The sequence below is a fragment of the Meleagris gallopavo genome, chromosome 2 (assembly GCF_905368555.1).
Source record: "Meleagris gallopavo chromosome 2, MGAL_WU_HG_1.1, whole genome shotgun sequence".
NCBI classification, from domain to species: Eukaryota; Metazoa; Chordata; class Aves; order Galliformes; family Phasianidae; genus Meleagris; species Meleagris gallopavo.
The window spans coordinates 95,669,627-95,687,212 of record NC_139405.1 but is presented as its reverse complement, the minus strand read 5'-3'; the positions used below and the strand labels follow the sequence as shown (position 1 = coordinate 95,687,212).

The window sequence follows — 17,586 nt, the reverse complement described above, 5'->3', positions numbered from 1 at the left end:
AGGGAGAGAAGAAAAACAGGTCATACAAAGCAGAAATAAAAATGCAAAACAAAAGCCACAACAGAAGAGATCAAGAACAAAAGAAGCAAATTCAGGAGACAGGCACCAACAAACTTGACAGGTGAAGTGATGCGAGGCGCTGTGTACTACTGGGTTTCAGTAGATATGATGATGCTCTCGTTCCTATCAAAATGGCTGTTGCATGAATGCCTTCATTGTTCCTCTTTATCTGCCTCTGCTGAAATAAGGCTCCCAGCCTGGGACAGCAGGCAGCCATTCAGAACGTAGCAATCAGCTGTGTCTGCTGAGAGCAGCACTGACAGATGGGCACTGCTGGATTTAGCCATGCTGGCTTGCAGCATTTCTGCTCACAGTGCTGCACATGGCTGTAAGCTGCCCTCCTTGGGTTCTTTGGCAATCATATCTGCAGGGATTAGGCAGCAAACTGAGCACCTGCTCAGAACAGGTTTGGCAAAGGACAGAACAATAAGGAAGTGCAGAATGGAGAATAGACAGGATCCCAGCATGGGGCTAGAGACCAGCATAAGATATCCCATTTACAAAGCTCACAGGCTCCAAATGCATCAAGAATCCTACACAGCATCTTCATAAGGCTAGAGTTCATCTGACTAGATGTGAATGTCAACATCAGAGTTAATCACCAGCATCACCTGCACTGTTCACAGAGAGAAACGGGCACTTGGCAGACATCTTCTATCTCTCCCACTGGAAGCTGGTGTTTGTGCCAGCCAAATGAGCTGCCACAAGCTGCCCCTTCCCCTTCATTAACCAGAGCCTGGAGTTACCAGTCCAGGTACAGATTTCTATGCCATAGGCATGGAAACATCGGTGAAATGAAATTAATCCCAGGACAACACACGTGACACTTGCTTGTCATGCTGCCACATGCCAGTTCTGTGCCAGCAGCTCTTTGTCCAAGATGAATAAATATCCCTTTGACAATTTGATAATTAAAATTAAACATCTTCAGCACCACGTCAATGGAAAACTGAGGGTAATGGCTTTATGTAATAATTAACAACTGCTTGGGAGATTATTCAATAAGCTTTAAGGGCAGCATTATTTGTCATACACCTGTCCTAATCAAGATCAACAACAAGAAAATGTGGCTGCCCTAGGGGAAATTACTCATCTTGCAGGCAGCACTGGAAGAAAAGTCGTGACTATTCTCATAATTGGGCACTTGGAGATAAGGTCAAGAAGATACCAGGGAGTCAGAGTGCAGGCGTTATGATGCTTATGGGCTTCAAAGAGAAAACAATCTAGTTTCAGGAATCTGTACTCAAAACACCATGTCATGAGTGCAGTAGAAGCACCCTGCAGAGGCAGGCCATAGCCACGCTGGGAGCACAGTAAGGACACAACATCTTGCTAACCCTCTGCTCCCACGTCTGACACCCTTCTCCAATGGGCAAGCAGAGCCACCAACAGTACCAAGCATTAGGAACCCTTTGCTCTGTAGAGGGAGGCACAGACCTGTAATGCGCAACGAGGCTAAAAATATCATTGGGAGGCATGGGCCTGGGTAACAAAAGACACAATGGTGATTCAGTTTATAATTAAACTTCCTGTTAGAAATATCAAGGTTCCTCTGATAGCACTGGTAATTACACTTCTGACTCACCTAGCTGTTACTGTAACCAGGCAAAATAAAAGCTTTTTTGATCCAGAAGGTATAAATAATTAAAGAAACTATTGTTTAGAAAGAGTCTCTGGCATTTCACAGTTACTGAAACATCATCAAAATAAATAGCTACACGCAGAGAAAAACACTACTTTCTACTTGAGAATAGTGGCTTTTATTACGACATGTATTACCTCAAAGAGAGTGATAAAGCATCCATTCATCCCGCATGTAGAAGAGATTTACCACTCATCCATACCTGTTTCCAGCGAGGTTAGCCTACGGGGACAAATAGACCATTACTAATTAAGTGCTAATGAGGAATCATAGAATAATTAATGTTGGAAAATGTGTTTGAGATCATCTAGTCCAAGCACCAACCCATCCCCACCATGCCTACTGACCACATCCCTCAGTGCCACATCTCCATGACTCTTGAACACTTCCAGGGACAGTGACTCCACCACCTCCCTGGGCAGCCTGTGCCAGTGCCTCACCACTCTTTTGGAGAAGAAATTAACCTTAATATCCAATCTTAAGCTCCCCGGTATAGCTTAAAACCATTATTTGTCATCCTATCGCAGTTACTTGGGAGAAGAGGCCGACCCCCATCTCATCACAACCTCCTTTCAGGTGATGGTAGAGAGTGACAGGACTTCCCTCAAGCGTCCTCTTCTCCAGACTGAACAATCCCAGTTCCTTCACTTCCAGGCCTTTCTTATGGGGTCAGTAGCTTAGAAAGTCTTGTTCACCTGTCACACATGCTTTAGTTTTCCTTTAAGTTAGTGCTGTCTCAAAGCCTGGTGCCCTGGGGCTGCAAGTACTGCCACAGCACGAACCTCCACTGCCTGAAGCTCACCCTCTTGGTTCTCAGTAATGGAAGCAGAAAAACGTGAGAGCCTTACAGCCCTCCCCAGCAAAAGCTGACCATTCCCCAGGGGACAAGACGCTTGTCCATAGGCCCAGAGCAAAAGCTACATTAGTTCCGTCGGCCCTTTACCACCAGGCTCTCAGGGCCCTCATGAGAAAGGGTTTGTTCTCTTCTAAACAAGAGCACAATGTTTTTATCTTGCCTCTGAGAAGGCCTGGCACAGGATCAGCAAGGCCTCAGGCCTGAGCCAGCAGGGTGGCACCCCGAGCTGCAGGGAAGCATGAAGGCAGCTCATTAATTAGAGCAGGTTTGTAAGAGCCTCACAGCCTGCCCTCACCCTCATTACAGGGCCCCGTGAGCCATTCACTCCAGCAAAGGCAGCACCAAGTTGCTTGCAGCTCACCACAGCCCACTTGTCCCTCTTGATGAGCCTCTCACATCTCTGTTTTACATAAGAACCTCATTTTTGGTAGCACAAAAGGCCCTGATTAGCAGAACTGCTGCAACAGAATTTGGGGAAACACAAACATACAGCTCTTCTGAAAAGCATGCTGCATGCTGTGAAACCAAAGACAGATAACCGGCAAGAACTCTATTTTTAGTTGTACCATGTAATAATACTCACGAATTCCAAGTAAATTTTCTGGTAAATATTTGAGAGGCAGCCTGCAGCCCCAGCTTTGTCAACAACTGGTAGCTACAGGCTCAGCACCTGCAGCACTGCGCTGTACTCCACTGTTCCCATAGGGCTTCTGTTGGCTCTGCCAGTCAGCACACACGGGATGAGCTGATGCCAGATAGACATTTTATGCTTTTAACATGTGGGAAGCAAGGCGTAAATTGTCCCAACAAAATGGTGAAAGGGGCACACGTAAGGCTGTAGAAGCAGTTTTCAAAGCAGGCTGCTTGCAGCAGCTCCAAACACCACAGTTGCTGGAAAGCTTTCCCCAGACCTGAGCAGCCACAAAGCAACACCAAGCTGCTGATTAGCTGTGCTGAGACAGATGCTGCTAACAGGGACCTGCTCTACCCCACCATGGGAGCAGCATAAAAAGCAAGGCACAGGAGTTGCATAGGACAGCACTGCTCTATCACACCTCTGGCAGCCACATCCCCCCAAACCTGTCCCATGAGCTGCTCCATGGTGAGCCCTCAGTTTTGACAGCTCCATTCACAGTTCAGTGCTTTAAGTGAACTACCAAGCTCAGCAATACATGGTTTTCTCAGTAAGTCAAATGTGCTCTCCAGGTGAGCCACTCAAAACAAGAGCTGCCTTCCACCTGGGTTAAATACCAGCTAGTGGTTCAGTTAGCAGCAGGGAGAGGGCAGGCATATATGTTCAGACCTGCTAAACCCATCATTAACACTTCACCCCAGATTTACTGTGCAATTGAACCTGATGCAAGTTATTTCTATACTGACACCATCCTGAGAGGAGGTTTTACAGAACAAAATGAAGAACTCACCTCTGCTACCTTCTCATTGCTGCACCCTCCCATTCACCCCAGGATTTCTAATATCAAATCCACCTTCCGGTTTGGATTCATTTTATTCTACAGAAGGCTGAAAAGAGACATATAACCCTGACAGCTGCAGGAAAACTCTAAATTAACAGGCATTAGGCGCTAAGGGTCTTGAGACAGCACCTTGGGAAGTCAGCCTCCCCAGGAGCTACACAACTGACTTGTGAGGGCTGGGAAAGGGCAGAGCAATGAGCAAAAGGAAGTATTAGCAAGTCTATCATTTAATAAAATGCATAGCACAGATACTAGGAGCATTCCCATCATCAGTTGTGTTGCATAGTGACATTCAGGTTAGTGAATGCATTGTATGTGGCATGTTGCACTGCTGCAGGAGAAGCACTCATACTGCAGAACAGCCACCCCCCCCCCAAAAAAAAAAAACTCCCAGCAATGCAGACTACATAGCCTGCTGTGAAATCTTGTGCAGAGCATAATTTGTGCACGTACTCTAATCCTGCACTCAGCAAGTAAACAGGATGTCCTGTATTCAAGTATAGGAATACATTCCATGTCTTTCCAGAAGGGAAGCTCCAGCAGCCCAGCTCTCATCCAGATGTGACACTCACCCAGCACTAAAGGAGGGCAGGCAGGGTAGGGTGTTCACCCACACAGCTAAGATCCTTACACAGCAGCCCCCTGCTGACAGCCAAATGCAATGCTTGCTACAGGGAACCTGCAGGCAGACACAGAGCATCACAAAGCAGGATCATAGAATCCTTAGAGTTGTAATGCACCTCCAAGAGCCATCTAGTCCAACTCCCCTGAGGTGAACAGGGACACCACAGCTAGATTAGGTTGCCCAGGGCCTGATCCAGCCTCGCCTTGAAAGTCTCCAGAGACAGGGCCTCAACCACAGCTCTGGGCACCTGATGCAGTGCCTCCCCACCCTCACTGAAAATCACTTTTCCCTATACCTAATCTAAATCTACCCCCTCTCTGAGCTTGAAGCTATTTCCCCTTGTTCTATCACCACAGACTCTGCTAAAGAGTCTGTCCCCTTCTTCCTTGTAGTTCCCCTTTAGATAAGGAAATACCACCCTCAGGTCAGCTCACAGCCTTCTCAGGGCTGGACCCACCCCGAGCCCCAGTGTGTCCTCGTAGGAGAGGCATTCCATCCCTCGGATCATTTTTGTGGCCCTTCTCTGGACACACTTGACCAGCTCCATATTTCTCCTGTACAGAGGACTCCACATCTGGATGCAGTACTCCAGGTGAGCTCTCACCAGCGCAGAGTAGAGGGGCAGGATCACTTCCCTTGACCTGCTAGTCAACATCTTTTGAAGCAGCCCTTGTCCTTTGATGCAGTGACACCATCATAAAAGGCTACCAGGTTGGTCAAGCAGGATTTGCCCTTGGTGAAGCCATGCTGGTTCTCCCTTATCAGCTCCCTGTCTTCCAAGTGCTTTAGCATAGCTTCCAGCAGGATCTGTTCTATGATCTTCCCCAGCACAGAGGTGAGTCTGATAGGTCAGCAGTTCCCATTGTCATCTTTTTTTACCCTTTTTAAAGATGGGTATGATGTTTCCTTTTTTCCAGTCACCAAGGACTTCACCTTTTGAAATATCATAGAGAGTGGCTTGGCAGCCACATCAGCCAATTCCCTTAGGGCTCTGGGATGCATCTCATCAGAACCCATAGACTAATGGATGTTCATGTTCCTCACACAATGAGAGGGATATTGCTTCCCCAATCCCCTCCTACCAAACCAAAAGTCTGAGGGCTGTGTGGTGAGACTTCCTTCCTTACCAAGGAAGACAGAGGCAAAGATTGTTAAGTACCTCAGCCTTCTCCTTAAATCTCAAGTCTCCTTCTTCTTAGACCTTAAATTAACTACTATGGCAGATCCTAACTCAAAGGGAAGTAATGTTCGAGTTAGCAGAGTGTATGCACAGGGGCAAGAGCTAGAAGAAAGCCCAACCCCACCTGCAGCAGTGAGGGGACAGCTGCTGCAGGAGACTCAGATGTAGAGGAGATCCCCAGCCAGATGTGCAATCCCCCAGGCACAGCAGCATCCATCCAACAAACCTCCACATGCTCATGTCATCACAACCCCAGGGACCAGTTCTATGTTGGTAATGGAGAAGCCCATCTCTAGATAGCTCTCTTCAAGCACAATTTCTTCATCATTGTGAACAACTTCTCTCCTAAGCAGGGCAAACTCCCCCCTCCCCAGAGCCTGAACAGCTCTAACAGCTCTGCTCGAGTTTATGAGCATATTAAAATCAGTCTCAGTCCTTTTTCTTGTCTTATTTAGGGACATAACCAGTGAAATCCATCTGCTGCCTAAATATCTACGCAACAATATTTAACATTTCATTTGAAACATTTTTGCTTTAATCAATTTAAATGTATCCCAGCCATTCTGTTATTTCACATGTAAAGCTGGGATTTAGTGGTGGGAAGTGCAGTATCACAGTTAAGTAATGAAAAAGCAGCAAGATTAAAACCTTCTCATGAATTTAGCCTACTTGATATAGTAAATAGCTTCTCAGTTTAAAGAGGGATAAGCATTTTATAGAAGTGTATTAAGAAAGAACCCTGTTATGTTCTCCAGTGCTTGCCAGTTTTAGTTCATATACAGCAATAAATCCAGTCTTGCTGTTTTCTATATATCTACATATATTTACAGCACTATCAAGTGCAAATGTGATGGCTATATCAATAGAATATACAGTTTCCAGAAGCAGTAATTGAAACTGCAAAGTTGCTGTTAAGCCTTGAACATGTTTTGTTTGAAGCTGCTACAGAATCCAGTGCACAATTAATACTTCAATTCCTTTTAGAACTGAATTGTATTTAGCCCTCCTTATAGCCGATAGCATTTAAATGGCATCACAGAAATTCATAACCAAAACAGTCATCTGCAAATAAGAACACTTGGCACTGCCAGCATCTCTGTTGTGCCATGCTCATCTCTAGCTCACTACCTAAGAACAATGCTGCTGAAGTTACCTAATGACAACTCCTTGCCTCCCTGCCCCACACCACTCCAAAAGCAAATTCATAGAGGAGATAAATCATTTAATTAAATACCAGGAGAGAGGTACATGGAATCTGGCTGTCAGTGCTGTGCACAGAACCCAGCTAAAACTGAAGTGCATGGCAACCTGAGCCTGCTGTTTAGTTGTGTCTTGAGCTAGAAAACACACGTCAGTGTCTTGCAGAGCAGTGATTCAGGGTGGGAGGATGGAGATTAGTTCTGAAGCACTGACACAAACACACATACTGAAAGCTTCTGGATAACAGAGAAACTAAACATTACATAACACAGCACAAAGGGAGCGAGAAAGTCACAAGAAAGAGGCAGGGCATGTGTGCACTGCAAGAACTGGCTTGCCTGAAGACTTGTCCAGCTACAGAAATACCTGCAACCCCTCTTCTCTCGGTAAGAGTTCAGCCTTTAATCAGTTCCCTTAGCAGACTTCAAAATTACCCAGCTGGCCTAGTTACTACTATGAGCTCCTAGGGGGAAAAAGGGTTTGACTCTAGTATACTGCACTGGAGGAAGTAAAGACCACAATGCCCAACCTGGATTTACCAGCAGCACGTAACAGTTCAGGAGGGTGCAACAGGAACAGCAGCACCCCCTAGTCCCAAGAACAGAAACAACTGAGACCACCATTTTTTTGGAAGCTCAGTGCCCCCAAGCTGCAGATACGCCAGAACTGCAATCTCTCACATCAAGTCAAATCCTACAAAACTTGGAAGTACAGATTACTTACTGATAACTGATAACCCCCTGAGAAGCATCAGGGGGTATCCAACAAGTGTGTATCTAACACAGGACTCTTCACTCCATGGTCAAGAGAAAAAGCTGCAGGCACAGGTGTTCAGCATCAGCCAAGTGCTCCCAAGTGCTGTATGGCATAAGCACCTCCCCGTCATTCACTGTCAAACAAAGCAGTGCTGCCTGTGGCATGAGCAGCACACTGCATTACAACAAGGGAAGAAGAAGAGGGCATTGGTTACTGGGAATAATTACAAAGCCATTCCATTAAGGTATTTATCTCTTGATATTTGAAATCTCAAAGCAGTGAATAACAGAAGAAGAAAAGGTATTCATTTTAAATTCATTCTCCCTTGATGCATCTCAGAATTTCTGCTCTCAGAATATAAGCATCCACAGCAGGAGGGGATTCTGACAAAGCCCTTTCTTCTGCCACGTGCAGCCCTCTCTTACAGAGCATCTCTCCTGTAGATTCAGAAGCATATAGTGGTGGTTATGCAGGCTAAGATCAAGAGTCAGACAGCTCTGGTGGCCAGCAGTGCCCTGGGTTTGTTGCTCACTCTGGTTGGTGACAGTAGCAGATATTTCCTAGCTGATGCTCGAATGTGGGATTGAGAACTGGTGTTCTTATTTTATCCCATCCCATACCTATCTTCCATTTAACTAAGAGCCCAGTGAACACCACCTTGTTTGAGGATCAGTGAAGTCATTGCTGAAGGTGTCACCAGCAAAAAATCTCATCCTTTAAGTACACAATATTCTCCAAAGGGATAAAGTTATTTCCCAGTTACTCTGCAGGCTCAGGCAGAAGCAATAGAAACTCTTAAAAATGGATGTCTGTAGTACAAAGACCTACCACACATCTTGTTAGCTTAATCTTTTGGTCATTCTGCATGTGAAGGCTGTTTTTCTTCAGAAATCAAACGACTGTCTGACATCATAGGATATCAGTAACACTCTCCTCCCATGGGCAAATCCCTAACAAAAAACAATAGCTTTCCATCAGCAAACAGGGCATGAGACTGAACTCTAACTCTCAAATCCCTTCTGACAAAAGCATTTACTTCTTACAATTAATTAGGCAAAAAAGGAGGCCAAAGTGTTAAGATGTAATCAACAGCTTAAAATAAAAGCTGTTCCTGACTGAGAAGTAGGCTTTGACAGAAGAACTCTGCTCCTTTACTGCTTTCCGCTGGGCAAAGTTTGACTTCTCACTGGTGTAGAGGAAGCGGTTACCCTTTGGGGATTGCACCAGATTGTGAATATTCCTTCAGATCCGCAGGCTGGCTGTGCCCTACTGCAGGCATGAGCAGCACAAACTGTTCTCTGACCTCTTCTGGGCACAAATTGCTGTAATCGCTTCAAGAAATTTGAGAAATCTGGGGATTTTCTTTGTCATTACATTCTAATGTTGCAGTCGCTTCCTGAAGACAAGACAGAAGGGGTTGCTGCCCTTACTCCTCCATGTTGCTTAAGATTTTATGTCTGACATAATTCAAAAGAAAAAAATGCACCAGTTAAAGAATTTTCTTACCTGGGAGCTTTCTTACCTGGAGTCACAATTGGAAATAAATTTTACAAGAGAAATGATGCTCAGAGTCACTGTTCTTCCATTTTATCTGGTGCTATTAAAAGCTGTTAAAATTAACAGCAGTGAAACACGTGGGGGAATAGTTAGGGATCAGTTCTGCATAAATTAACTGACAGGCAGAGCATTGCACCAGGCACAACTGCTTTTACTTACTCCTCAGTATTTTTCCTCCACTAGCCTAATCGCCTTCCACTCGCAGCAATTACTGTGCCAGAACCCCCAGCAGACACCTGTTCTCATTCAGACGTGTATAAGGAAATCGGCACTTTCATCACTTCACTTCAAATCTCTACAAGTTTTTCAAACTCAGCTCCTGTATGTATTTCAAAGAGTCTGTTTTTACTTCATTTCTTGTCTATTCGTCTTTTTTTTTTTTAACTGTCAGATTTCATTCTCTCCTCAGTGTTTAAGAGGATCAAGGTGTCATCAAACAAATGACACCTCCATTGAATTAGGAAGTAAGCACTTTGCAGTAACTACTTTATCAAGGCTTGGACATGATCTATGTACAACTAACCAAGATTAAGACGTGTAATTCTCCTTGTGAAAACTGGGAAATAAAGGCAGGATTGTATCACAGAATGGCCAGGGTTGGAAGGGACCTCAAGGATCATGAAGCTCCAACCCCCCTGCCACATGCAGGGCCACCAACCTCCCCATTTAATATCAGATCAGGCTGCTCAGGGCCCCATCCAAGCTGGTCTTGAACACCTCCAGGGATGGAGCATCCACAGCCTCTCTGGGCAGCCTGTTCCAGCACCTCACCACTCTCATAGAAAAGAGCATAAAGAAAAAGTAAAGTATAAAAATAAAGAATATTGTAGTCTGGGGAAAAACTATGCATACATAGCAAGAAGCTATTTGCACTGTGGTGAATACATAAACCAAAACTAAGTAGGCATTTACATACCAGTGACACCAGAATAAGATTAATACCTGCCACAGCAAGCTTTATTCTCTTGTTCAATCACTTCTAATTCTTATCTAATCCATCTCTAACACACCCATGATTCTATGTCTGTGGTATCTATTACCCTATAAGCACACTTGGCTAAAAGACTTTCCTCCTGTCTGCCATTACAGGAATCTTACTTGGCCACACATCCATTTCAAATGGCCCTGATAGTATATTGAAAATTCAGTTCTACTTCCTATCTCCTGAATTACAAACAACAAAACCTTCCATTCCAATCATTTCCATCTAGTGATCCTCTGAGTACATAAGAATCAATTAGGAAAAGATAACTATGACACAGCTAGACCTTTCATATTCACCTCTCACTAGTCTCACGCTCTAAATAACACCATGAGTTCTGATGCTTTGAACCAATTTGATCAAAGCTTTAATTAAGACAAGCAAAGATAGAGCACAAAATCCCATTTGCCAAAGAAATATGCTGGTATTTAGCAGGAAAGCTGCTTAATAACTTTAAAAACAAGCCTTGAGTTTCAGTGCTTCAAAATGATGTGCCTGGCCAGTCAATGCCCCTGAGTTACCAATATGTTCTCAGCCTGTGGTAATCACTGACCTGTTACCAACATCAGTGCTACAAGGGCATTTTAGAGCCACCTGTTACAAGCCTTCCATCTTCTGCCTTGCATGCCAGGCTTCAGGGCTGGGCTTTTAAAAATAATTTCATTTTGTTCCCTAATATAGCCTTAGAAACATGTGTGTCCTGATAGCTTCAGGCCCAGGGGAAGAGCAGTCGCACACCATCAGCCTCAGTGAGTTCAAGGGAAAGAGCAAAGACCAGCAGATCAGTCAATTCTCTGCCAAGACAGCATCTCTCAAAGAAACATGTACATTATATAGAACTTCAAAGAAGGAACCCTTTTGCAGGAAGACACCAACTCACTTTTTCAGTTTATGGAAATGCTGTAAGTTCTGTAAAGTACCAACCAAAAAGGCATAAGAAGGCACACTTGCAGGGCAGACCTTGTTACTGAGGTGTTGTATCATGGAAGTCTGTACTTCACTTTCAGTCTCATCAGGAATTAACGTGGCTTCACTGCAGCTCATTCACAATAACTCACCTGAGACCATAGGAAACTCCTCTACGTTCCACATGCCATTACCACAGCTGTGTTAAGCAGTATGTACTTGTACTGAGTAGCATTCTTTGTTCTCTTCCTTTGATACTAAACATCAAAACCAACCTAACAACAAGATGCAGAACCAGAGGATGTTGCCCCAGTCAATTAGCTGGCTTTACCCTGAACACCATCCACTTACAGCAGTAGACTTCCAGTTAGGCACAATCATTTAATTCAACACCTGCCAACCAGACAGTAGGAGTTCTTTCTTGCAGAACTTGCATTTCCTCAGGAAGTCCACAGTGCAGAAGGAAATTAACACACAGCTTTGCCCATTGGAGTACTGAAGCCAGAAACAGCTTCAAATCCAACCAGCTCTTTATTACTAAATAATGTTCCCAGACATCAAAAAAAGCAAATAAGCCCACAAGCCAATGGCATGTTATTTTTCAATACACAGAGTATCAACTTATCCATTTGTTCACCTGCCATGACAAGTTCCTTTATGTTCTCAATAGATTTAAATATCACTGTTTTGTAGCACCATTCATTTATCTTACATACCAGGAGAAGCACGAGTCACAACATATAAGGCTCCAAAATTCTGAAGACTTGCATTTTACCCATTAGAGTATTTCAAGACAATTCTTTATTTTGAAAAATAAAGTGCCTGGTTTATGTACAAAGTATTAAAATAATAGTTAAAAAAAGTAAACTTAAAACCTGCCAAGAGAGCAGTGATGTCATGCCATTGCCTCCAGGGTATTCAGTGAGTTTAAGATCAGAAATTCTCAACTGCTTCTTTATGCAGTTAGAGAAGCTAGTGGTAAGTTGCCCATTACCCCCCACCTAGCAGAAGGATGATGCCCACATTTCATAAAATAAGAGTAACACGTTTCACCTAAGCATTCTAATAAACACCTTTGGCAAAACCTAATAAAAAGGAATCTTGCTGTCAGAGCTACACTAGCCTCCTCAGAAGTACTAATATCACCACCCTTCTCAAGAGTGGGATTTTAACACAAAAAAAAAGGCACGCTGACTCAGCATGCCTGACATTTCCTTGCAAGGAGGGGAGCACACACACTAACTCATGTCTCAGTCCTTTTAAAATTCTGCATCCAGGGTGAAAGAGTTGTCTGTGGGCTTTGACATGACTCCCATCCTCTGATATTCACCTACTCGCTTCTCAAAGAAATTGGTCTTGCCTTCCAGAGAGATGTTCTCCATGAAATCAAAAGGATTCTCCACCTTGTATATCTGAAATGCAAAGGCAATTCTATAGTCACTACGATTCTCAAATCTTCAATACAAGAAAACATTAAAAGCAGTAGAGAAGGTGTGCAATGATGCTATTAGTGGGCTTATTAGCTTTTGATCCCAAGCCTTTTCTACTATGTTCATCTCTGTCTTTAAACTGCAGCTTATTCATTGGAGAAGCACAGCAACTCTTACATGGTTTTCATCAGCATTCTTTTGCTTTTGTTTTTTTTTTTTTCTATGGCTATCCAAACAGTTTCTAACTGTGGGACTACTAACTGAGTTTATATCAATAATGCTGCTGCCATTTTAGGCTTTGGGCTTCTGGAAGAAATTAAACTTAATATGATCTTTTCCCCCATGACGGATTCTGTGTATTAACCTTACCTTTCTAAATCCCAGTTCCAACATCAGCCGGTCTGCTACGAACTCTATGTACTGTTTCATTAAAGTGCAGTTCATGCCAATCAACTTAACAGGCAGTGCCTCCGTCAAGAATTCCTGCAGATAATAGAAGCACATCGTGTCCAGAAGCTGGCATTCATTCTGAGCTGTCTAGGGTAATGTTATACCCAACAGCTCCGTAGTTTTGCACTTGACTGTGATCAAGTTCCCAAACAAGGAGCAGACAGTTACCTGTTCTATGAGAACTGCATTCATGATGATTTCCTTTACTCTTTCCTCCGATGGTTTGCGTATCAAGTGCTTGAACATGAGGCAGGCAAAATCACAGTGCAAACCCTTGAAGAAGATATCAGAAAGCTCTTAAGGAACACCAATTTAAAAGAACCGCTCCGAACAGTAGCACAGAATATAGAGCCTAAAGTCTAAGCACCATCTTGGTGTTTGCTACAGTGCTGCTATCTACACAAAATGTTCTGCTTAGCCAGAAGGATGTACACTTGAATTCAGGCCATACCCACTGCACGTGTTCCCACAGCAAGGTACACTGAGAGCAAGAGCTGGTGAGAAACTTGACACTACTTTAGTTAGTAAAACGCTGCTTTCATTCATTCGCTGCTGTAAGATCCAGCCACAATGCCACATATTTACACTTCAGTGAGCTCTACAGACTGCCCGTTTCTAAATGTATTCCTGCTGTAAAATAGAGGCTCTAACAAGCTATGTGGCACATTACCATCTTAACTGCTGGAACTTGATTCTTACCTCATCTCTACTGATGAGCTCGTTAGAAAAAGTGAGTCCAGGCATTAAGCCTCTTTTCTTCAGCCAAAAAATTGATGCAAAAGAGCCAGAAAAGAAGATTCCTTCCACTGCTGCAAATGCTACTACACGTTCTCCTGTTAAGAAAAGACAGATTGATATCAACCATAAAAAACTTACCAGGATTAATACTCAGAAGTTGTGATAAGAGCAGCAAGCAGTCCTCCAAAGAGGAATGCAGTAGTTTCAATTGAAGTATGCTACAGCTCATCCTGAAAACTATTATAGTAAAGGTTTCTAGTTACTAAGTAAAGCTTTAAAACATCATAAATAGTAAAAATAGAGTAGCTAAAGCCAAAAATCCTTCTCCTAAGTTAACCATCAATACCACATTTTTCTAAAGGTTACACAAAGTAGTCACTTTAGCAGGAAATTGAAGTCACTATCAGTTCATCCCTCCATTAAGAGGGACACTGGCCACAAAGGATGCTTTATTACTAATAAAATAATGACCTCTGTGATCCCAGTTTTGAAATGAGGCATCAAGAATCACCAGGAGAGAGGAGTCACAGCCTACAACTGTCAAGAGTCCCCTGGTGGAAAATGGCCAGCACTGTTCTGGTTACTTTAGCACTTTGTTCAGGCAGCCAAATGAATGGTGACTGCCACATATATTATCATCATTCAGAACACCAACAGTTTTACAAACATTTGTGCTCATTCGCAGAATTAAAATTTTCTTTATCTCCGTAATTACACTAAAGAGCATTTTATTCATCCATCTTGTGACAAAAACAATCTCTATGATCTGTGAAGTCTAGAGAAATAGTTCCTCTGTTCTGCTAGGGAAGAAATTTCACTTTGCTTCCAATAGATGTACTCACCATATGTTGCTTTCTTGTCCCCAATCCAGCGTATGGCCCAGTCAGCCTTCTTCTTAACACATGGTAATGTTTCAATAGCGTTAAAAAGGAATTCCCTGAAAAGCAGACAACTCATCAGTATGAGACATGAGTACTACAACAAATTCAACATTCATAGCCATAGATGGTCTTGTTCTCTTACAAGCGGTCTGCAGGCTCACCCCAATATTTCAGCATCTTTCCATTTTATTTTGCACCAATCGAGCTCCATTTATGTCCATCTACTCTGTTTACATCACTTTCCCTGACAGGCCAATACCAATTCACATGAATTCCTATGACAATATCTAGGAGAATACTGTTTTACAAAGTATGATACTTGAAGGGCTTTCCAAACTACAGACTAACCAGCTTCCAGTCTTCAGTGACCAAAGTGCTAAGAATCTCAGAAACAATCCTACAAAACCGCCTGCTAGGTTCAGTGGACCCACCATGAGAACTTATTGTAGTTTTATATACACTCTTATTTGTCTTTTGTCTTTTATAGTAACATGCCTTAGTTCCACGTGTTAAGTGGTTGCAGTTTCACTTCACTTAAGTGAGGTCTCACACACATAAGAGCAGATATTTTTTACTGAAGTTGCACATAAGCACCACTTTTAGCAGTATTTTATGTAAGTCTTCTTTAAACCCAAAAATCAGTTTCCACTTCACAGTAACTGATAGGCAACACATCTCAACAATTAAGAGCTTCAAACCTTTCTTTACAAGGCAATACCAACCTCTCTTTAGAATCTTTAATGTACGTGTCAATGAGAAGACTGTACATTTCTGAATGTATATTTTCCATGGCAATCTGGAAGCCATAGAAACAACGAGCTTCTGTGATTTGCACTTCTTGACTGAACCGCTCCACCTAGAGGAAACAAATGAGCATCTGTGAACATTTTTAAACCAAGCTGCAGGTCAGAGGCATTGATGCTGCCTGCAAACACTACTGCTCAGCCCACAGTGGATCTGTAGATCAACTCCAGTTGTGTGGGCTTCAACATAAAGAGCAGTAGTAGCCTCTCACAATTACAAGTTACAGATGCATAGAATCATTTGCATTGGAATCACAGAATCACAAGGTTGGAAAGGACCTGCATATCTAATCTAACAGTCCTCCCACTCCCATTGCTACCACAAGCACTAAACCATATCTCATAGCTCCTTATCCAGATAGCTCTTGAACACTGCCAGGGACGGTGACTCCACCACCTCCCTGGGCAGCCATTCCAGTGCCCAAGCGCCCTTTAAGGGAAGGGACCCTTAAAAGCCATCTAGTCCAACTCCCTGCAATGAGCAGGGACACCTACAGCTCCATTGGGTGCTCAGAGCCCCATCCAGCCTGACCTTGGGTGCCCCCAGGGACAGGCATCTACCACCTCTCCAGGCAAGCTAAAGACATTACAAAGGGCAGTGATGCTCCCTTCAGGCTCTTTCCACACACTCACCAAGTTCTCGTTCACGATGCCATCGCTGGCAGCAAAGAAGGCAAGGACGTGAGAGATGAAGTACTTCTCCTCGGGCTTCAGGGACTCCCAGTGCTGCAGATCTTTGGACAGATCCACCTACACACGAATAAGGGCCGCTGAGACGCGTGCCAGGGCCCAGGGCCACCCCGCACTGAGGCACGGCCGAGGAGAGCGACGCCAGAGCGCGCTGTGGAAGAGCCTGCGGAGGTGCGCCGGCACCGGGGGACACCTCACCTCCTCTGCCGTCCAAAAGGAAGCCTCGGCCTTCTTGTACATCCGCCAGATGTCATGGTACTGGATGGGGAAAATGACGAACCTCCGGGGGTTCTCCCGCAGCAGCGGTTCCTCCTCCTCCGCGCCCCGCGCCACCTGCAGGGAGCACAGAGCGGCTCGGGACGGCACCGCGCCGCGGGGAGGCGGCGAGGGAGCAGGAGCAGCGCGGGGGGAAAGCAGTGCTCAGGGGAAGGTGGCGGCGGGGGGCGCGGGGTGGCGGCAAAGGGGAGCGCGGGGCCGCGAGCACTCACCGCCTTCCCTTCGCTCTCCTGGAAGATCTTGCGCGCTGTCTTGCTGGCCAGGACGCGGCTGCCGCTGAGCGCGGGCGGCTGGGAGGAGAGAGGCACGGGAGCGGTGAGATCTCCGTCGTACCGGGCGACCGGCAGGAGGAAGGGAAGAAGGGAGAAAGAGGGGACGCTCACCGTGTTCTCCTTATCGCTCAGCGCTAAGTTCTTCAGGGGGGACAGGCGGGGCTGCTCCTGGCGGGCGGCGAGCGGGACGCGAGTAGACAGCATGGCGGCGGCGCGGGAAAAGAGTAGGCGCGGGTCGGCCGCGCGCTTCTTTATATCCCCTTCGAACTTGGCGCCAGAACACGCGGCTGCCAATCACAACGCACGCTGAGCGCGCGGCCGCCCGCCCCCCGACGCCTATTGGCTGGAATGCCGGCGGGGACCCCGCCTCCCATTGTAGCGGCGAAGGCGGGAGGAAGGAGCCACCCGGCGCTTGGGCCATCTTGGGGAGCAAAAACGCGGGAAACTGAGGAGGCCCCGCCCCTAGGTCTGCCCCGCGCCCCGCCCCCAGGCCGGCCATGGCCGGAACTGCGGCGTTTGCCCCGTCCAGGGCTGTGGGGAGGGGAATCCTTTTTCTCAATGCTGCTTTCCAGCCGCTCTGCCCCAAGCCTGCAGTGCTACCTGGGCTTGTCGTAGCCCAAGCGCAGGACCCGGCACCTGGTCTTACTGAACTTCATCCCGCTGGCCTCAGCCCGGCTATCCAGCCTGTCCAGATCCCTCCATAGGCCCTTCCTATCCCCAGGCAGATCGACGTTTCCTCCCACCTTGGTGTCATCTGCAGACTTACTGAGGGTAAAAAAATACAGAACACTTCACGCATTTGCCCAG

General features: G+C 45.3%; 1 protein-coding gene across 1 annotated transcript; it reads right to left on the bottom strand.

The window, feature by feature from the left end:
• Positions 1-11,751: 11,751 nt before the first annotated feature.
• Positions 11,752-17,034, bottom strand: RRM2 (ribonucleotide reductase regulatory subunit M2). The gene is made up of 10 exons (XM_010707919.4): positions 16,891-17,034; positions 16,720-16,797; positions 16,430-16,564; positions 16,175-16,291; positions 15,461-15,594; positions 14,700-14,794; positions 13,819-13,952; positions 13,288-13,392; positions 13,039-13,152; positions 11,752-12,651 (listed from the first exon to the last, which is right to left on the bottom strand). The coding sequence occupies exons 1-10, from the start codon at positions 16,981-16,983 to the stop codon at positions 12,499-12,501; spliced, it is 1,158 nt and encodes a 385-aa protein (XP_010706221.3). The 5' UTR covers positions 16,984-17,034; the 3' UTR covers positions 11,752-12,498.
• Between the last annotated feature and the right edge of the window lie 552 nt (positions 17,035-17,586).

Coding starts and splice junctions, on each gene's coding strand:
- RRM2 (XM_010707919.4), bottom strand. CDS start 16,983: ATGCTGTCTACTCGCGTCCCGCTCGCCGCCCGCCAGGAGCAGCCCCGC. Junction 16,565..16,719: donor AGGAGAGCGAAGGGAAGGCG/GTGAGTGCTCGC, acceptor TGCTCCCTGCAG/GTGGCGCGGGGCGCGGAGGA. Junction 13,953..14,699: donor GGACAAGAAAGCAACATATG/GTGAGTACATCT, acceptor TTTTCTTAACAG/GAGAACGTGTAGTAGCATTT.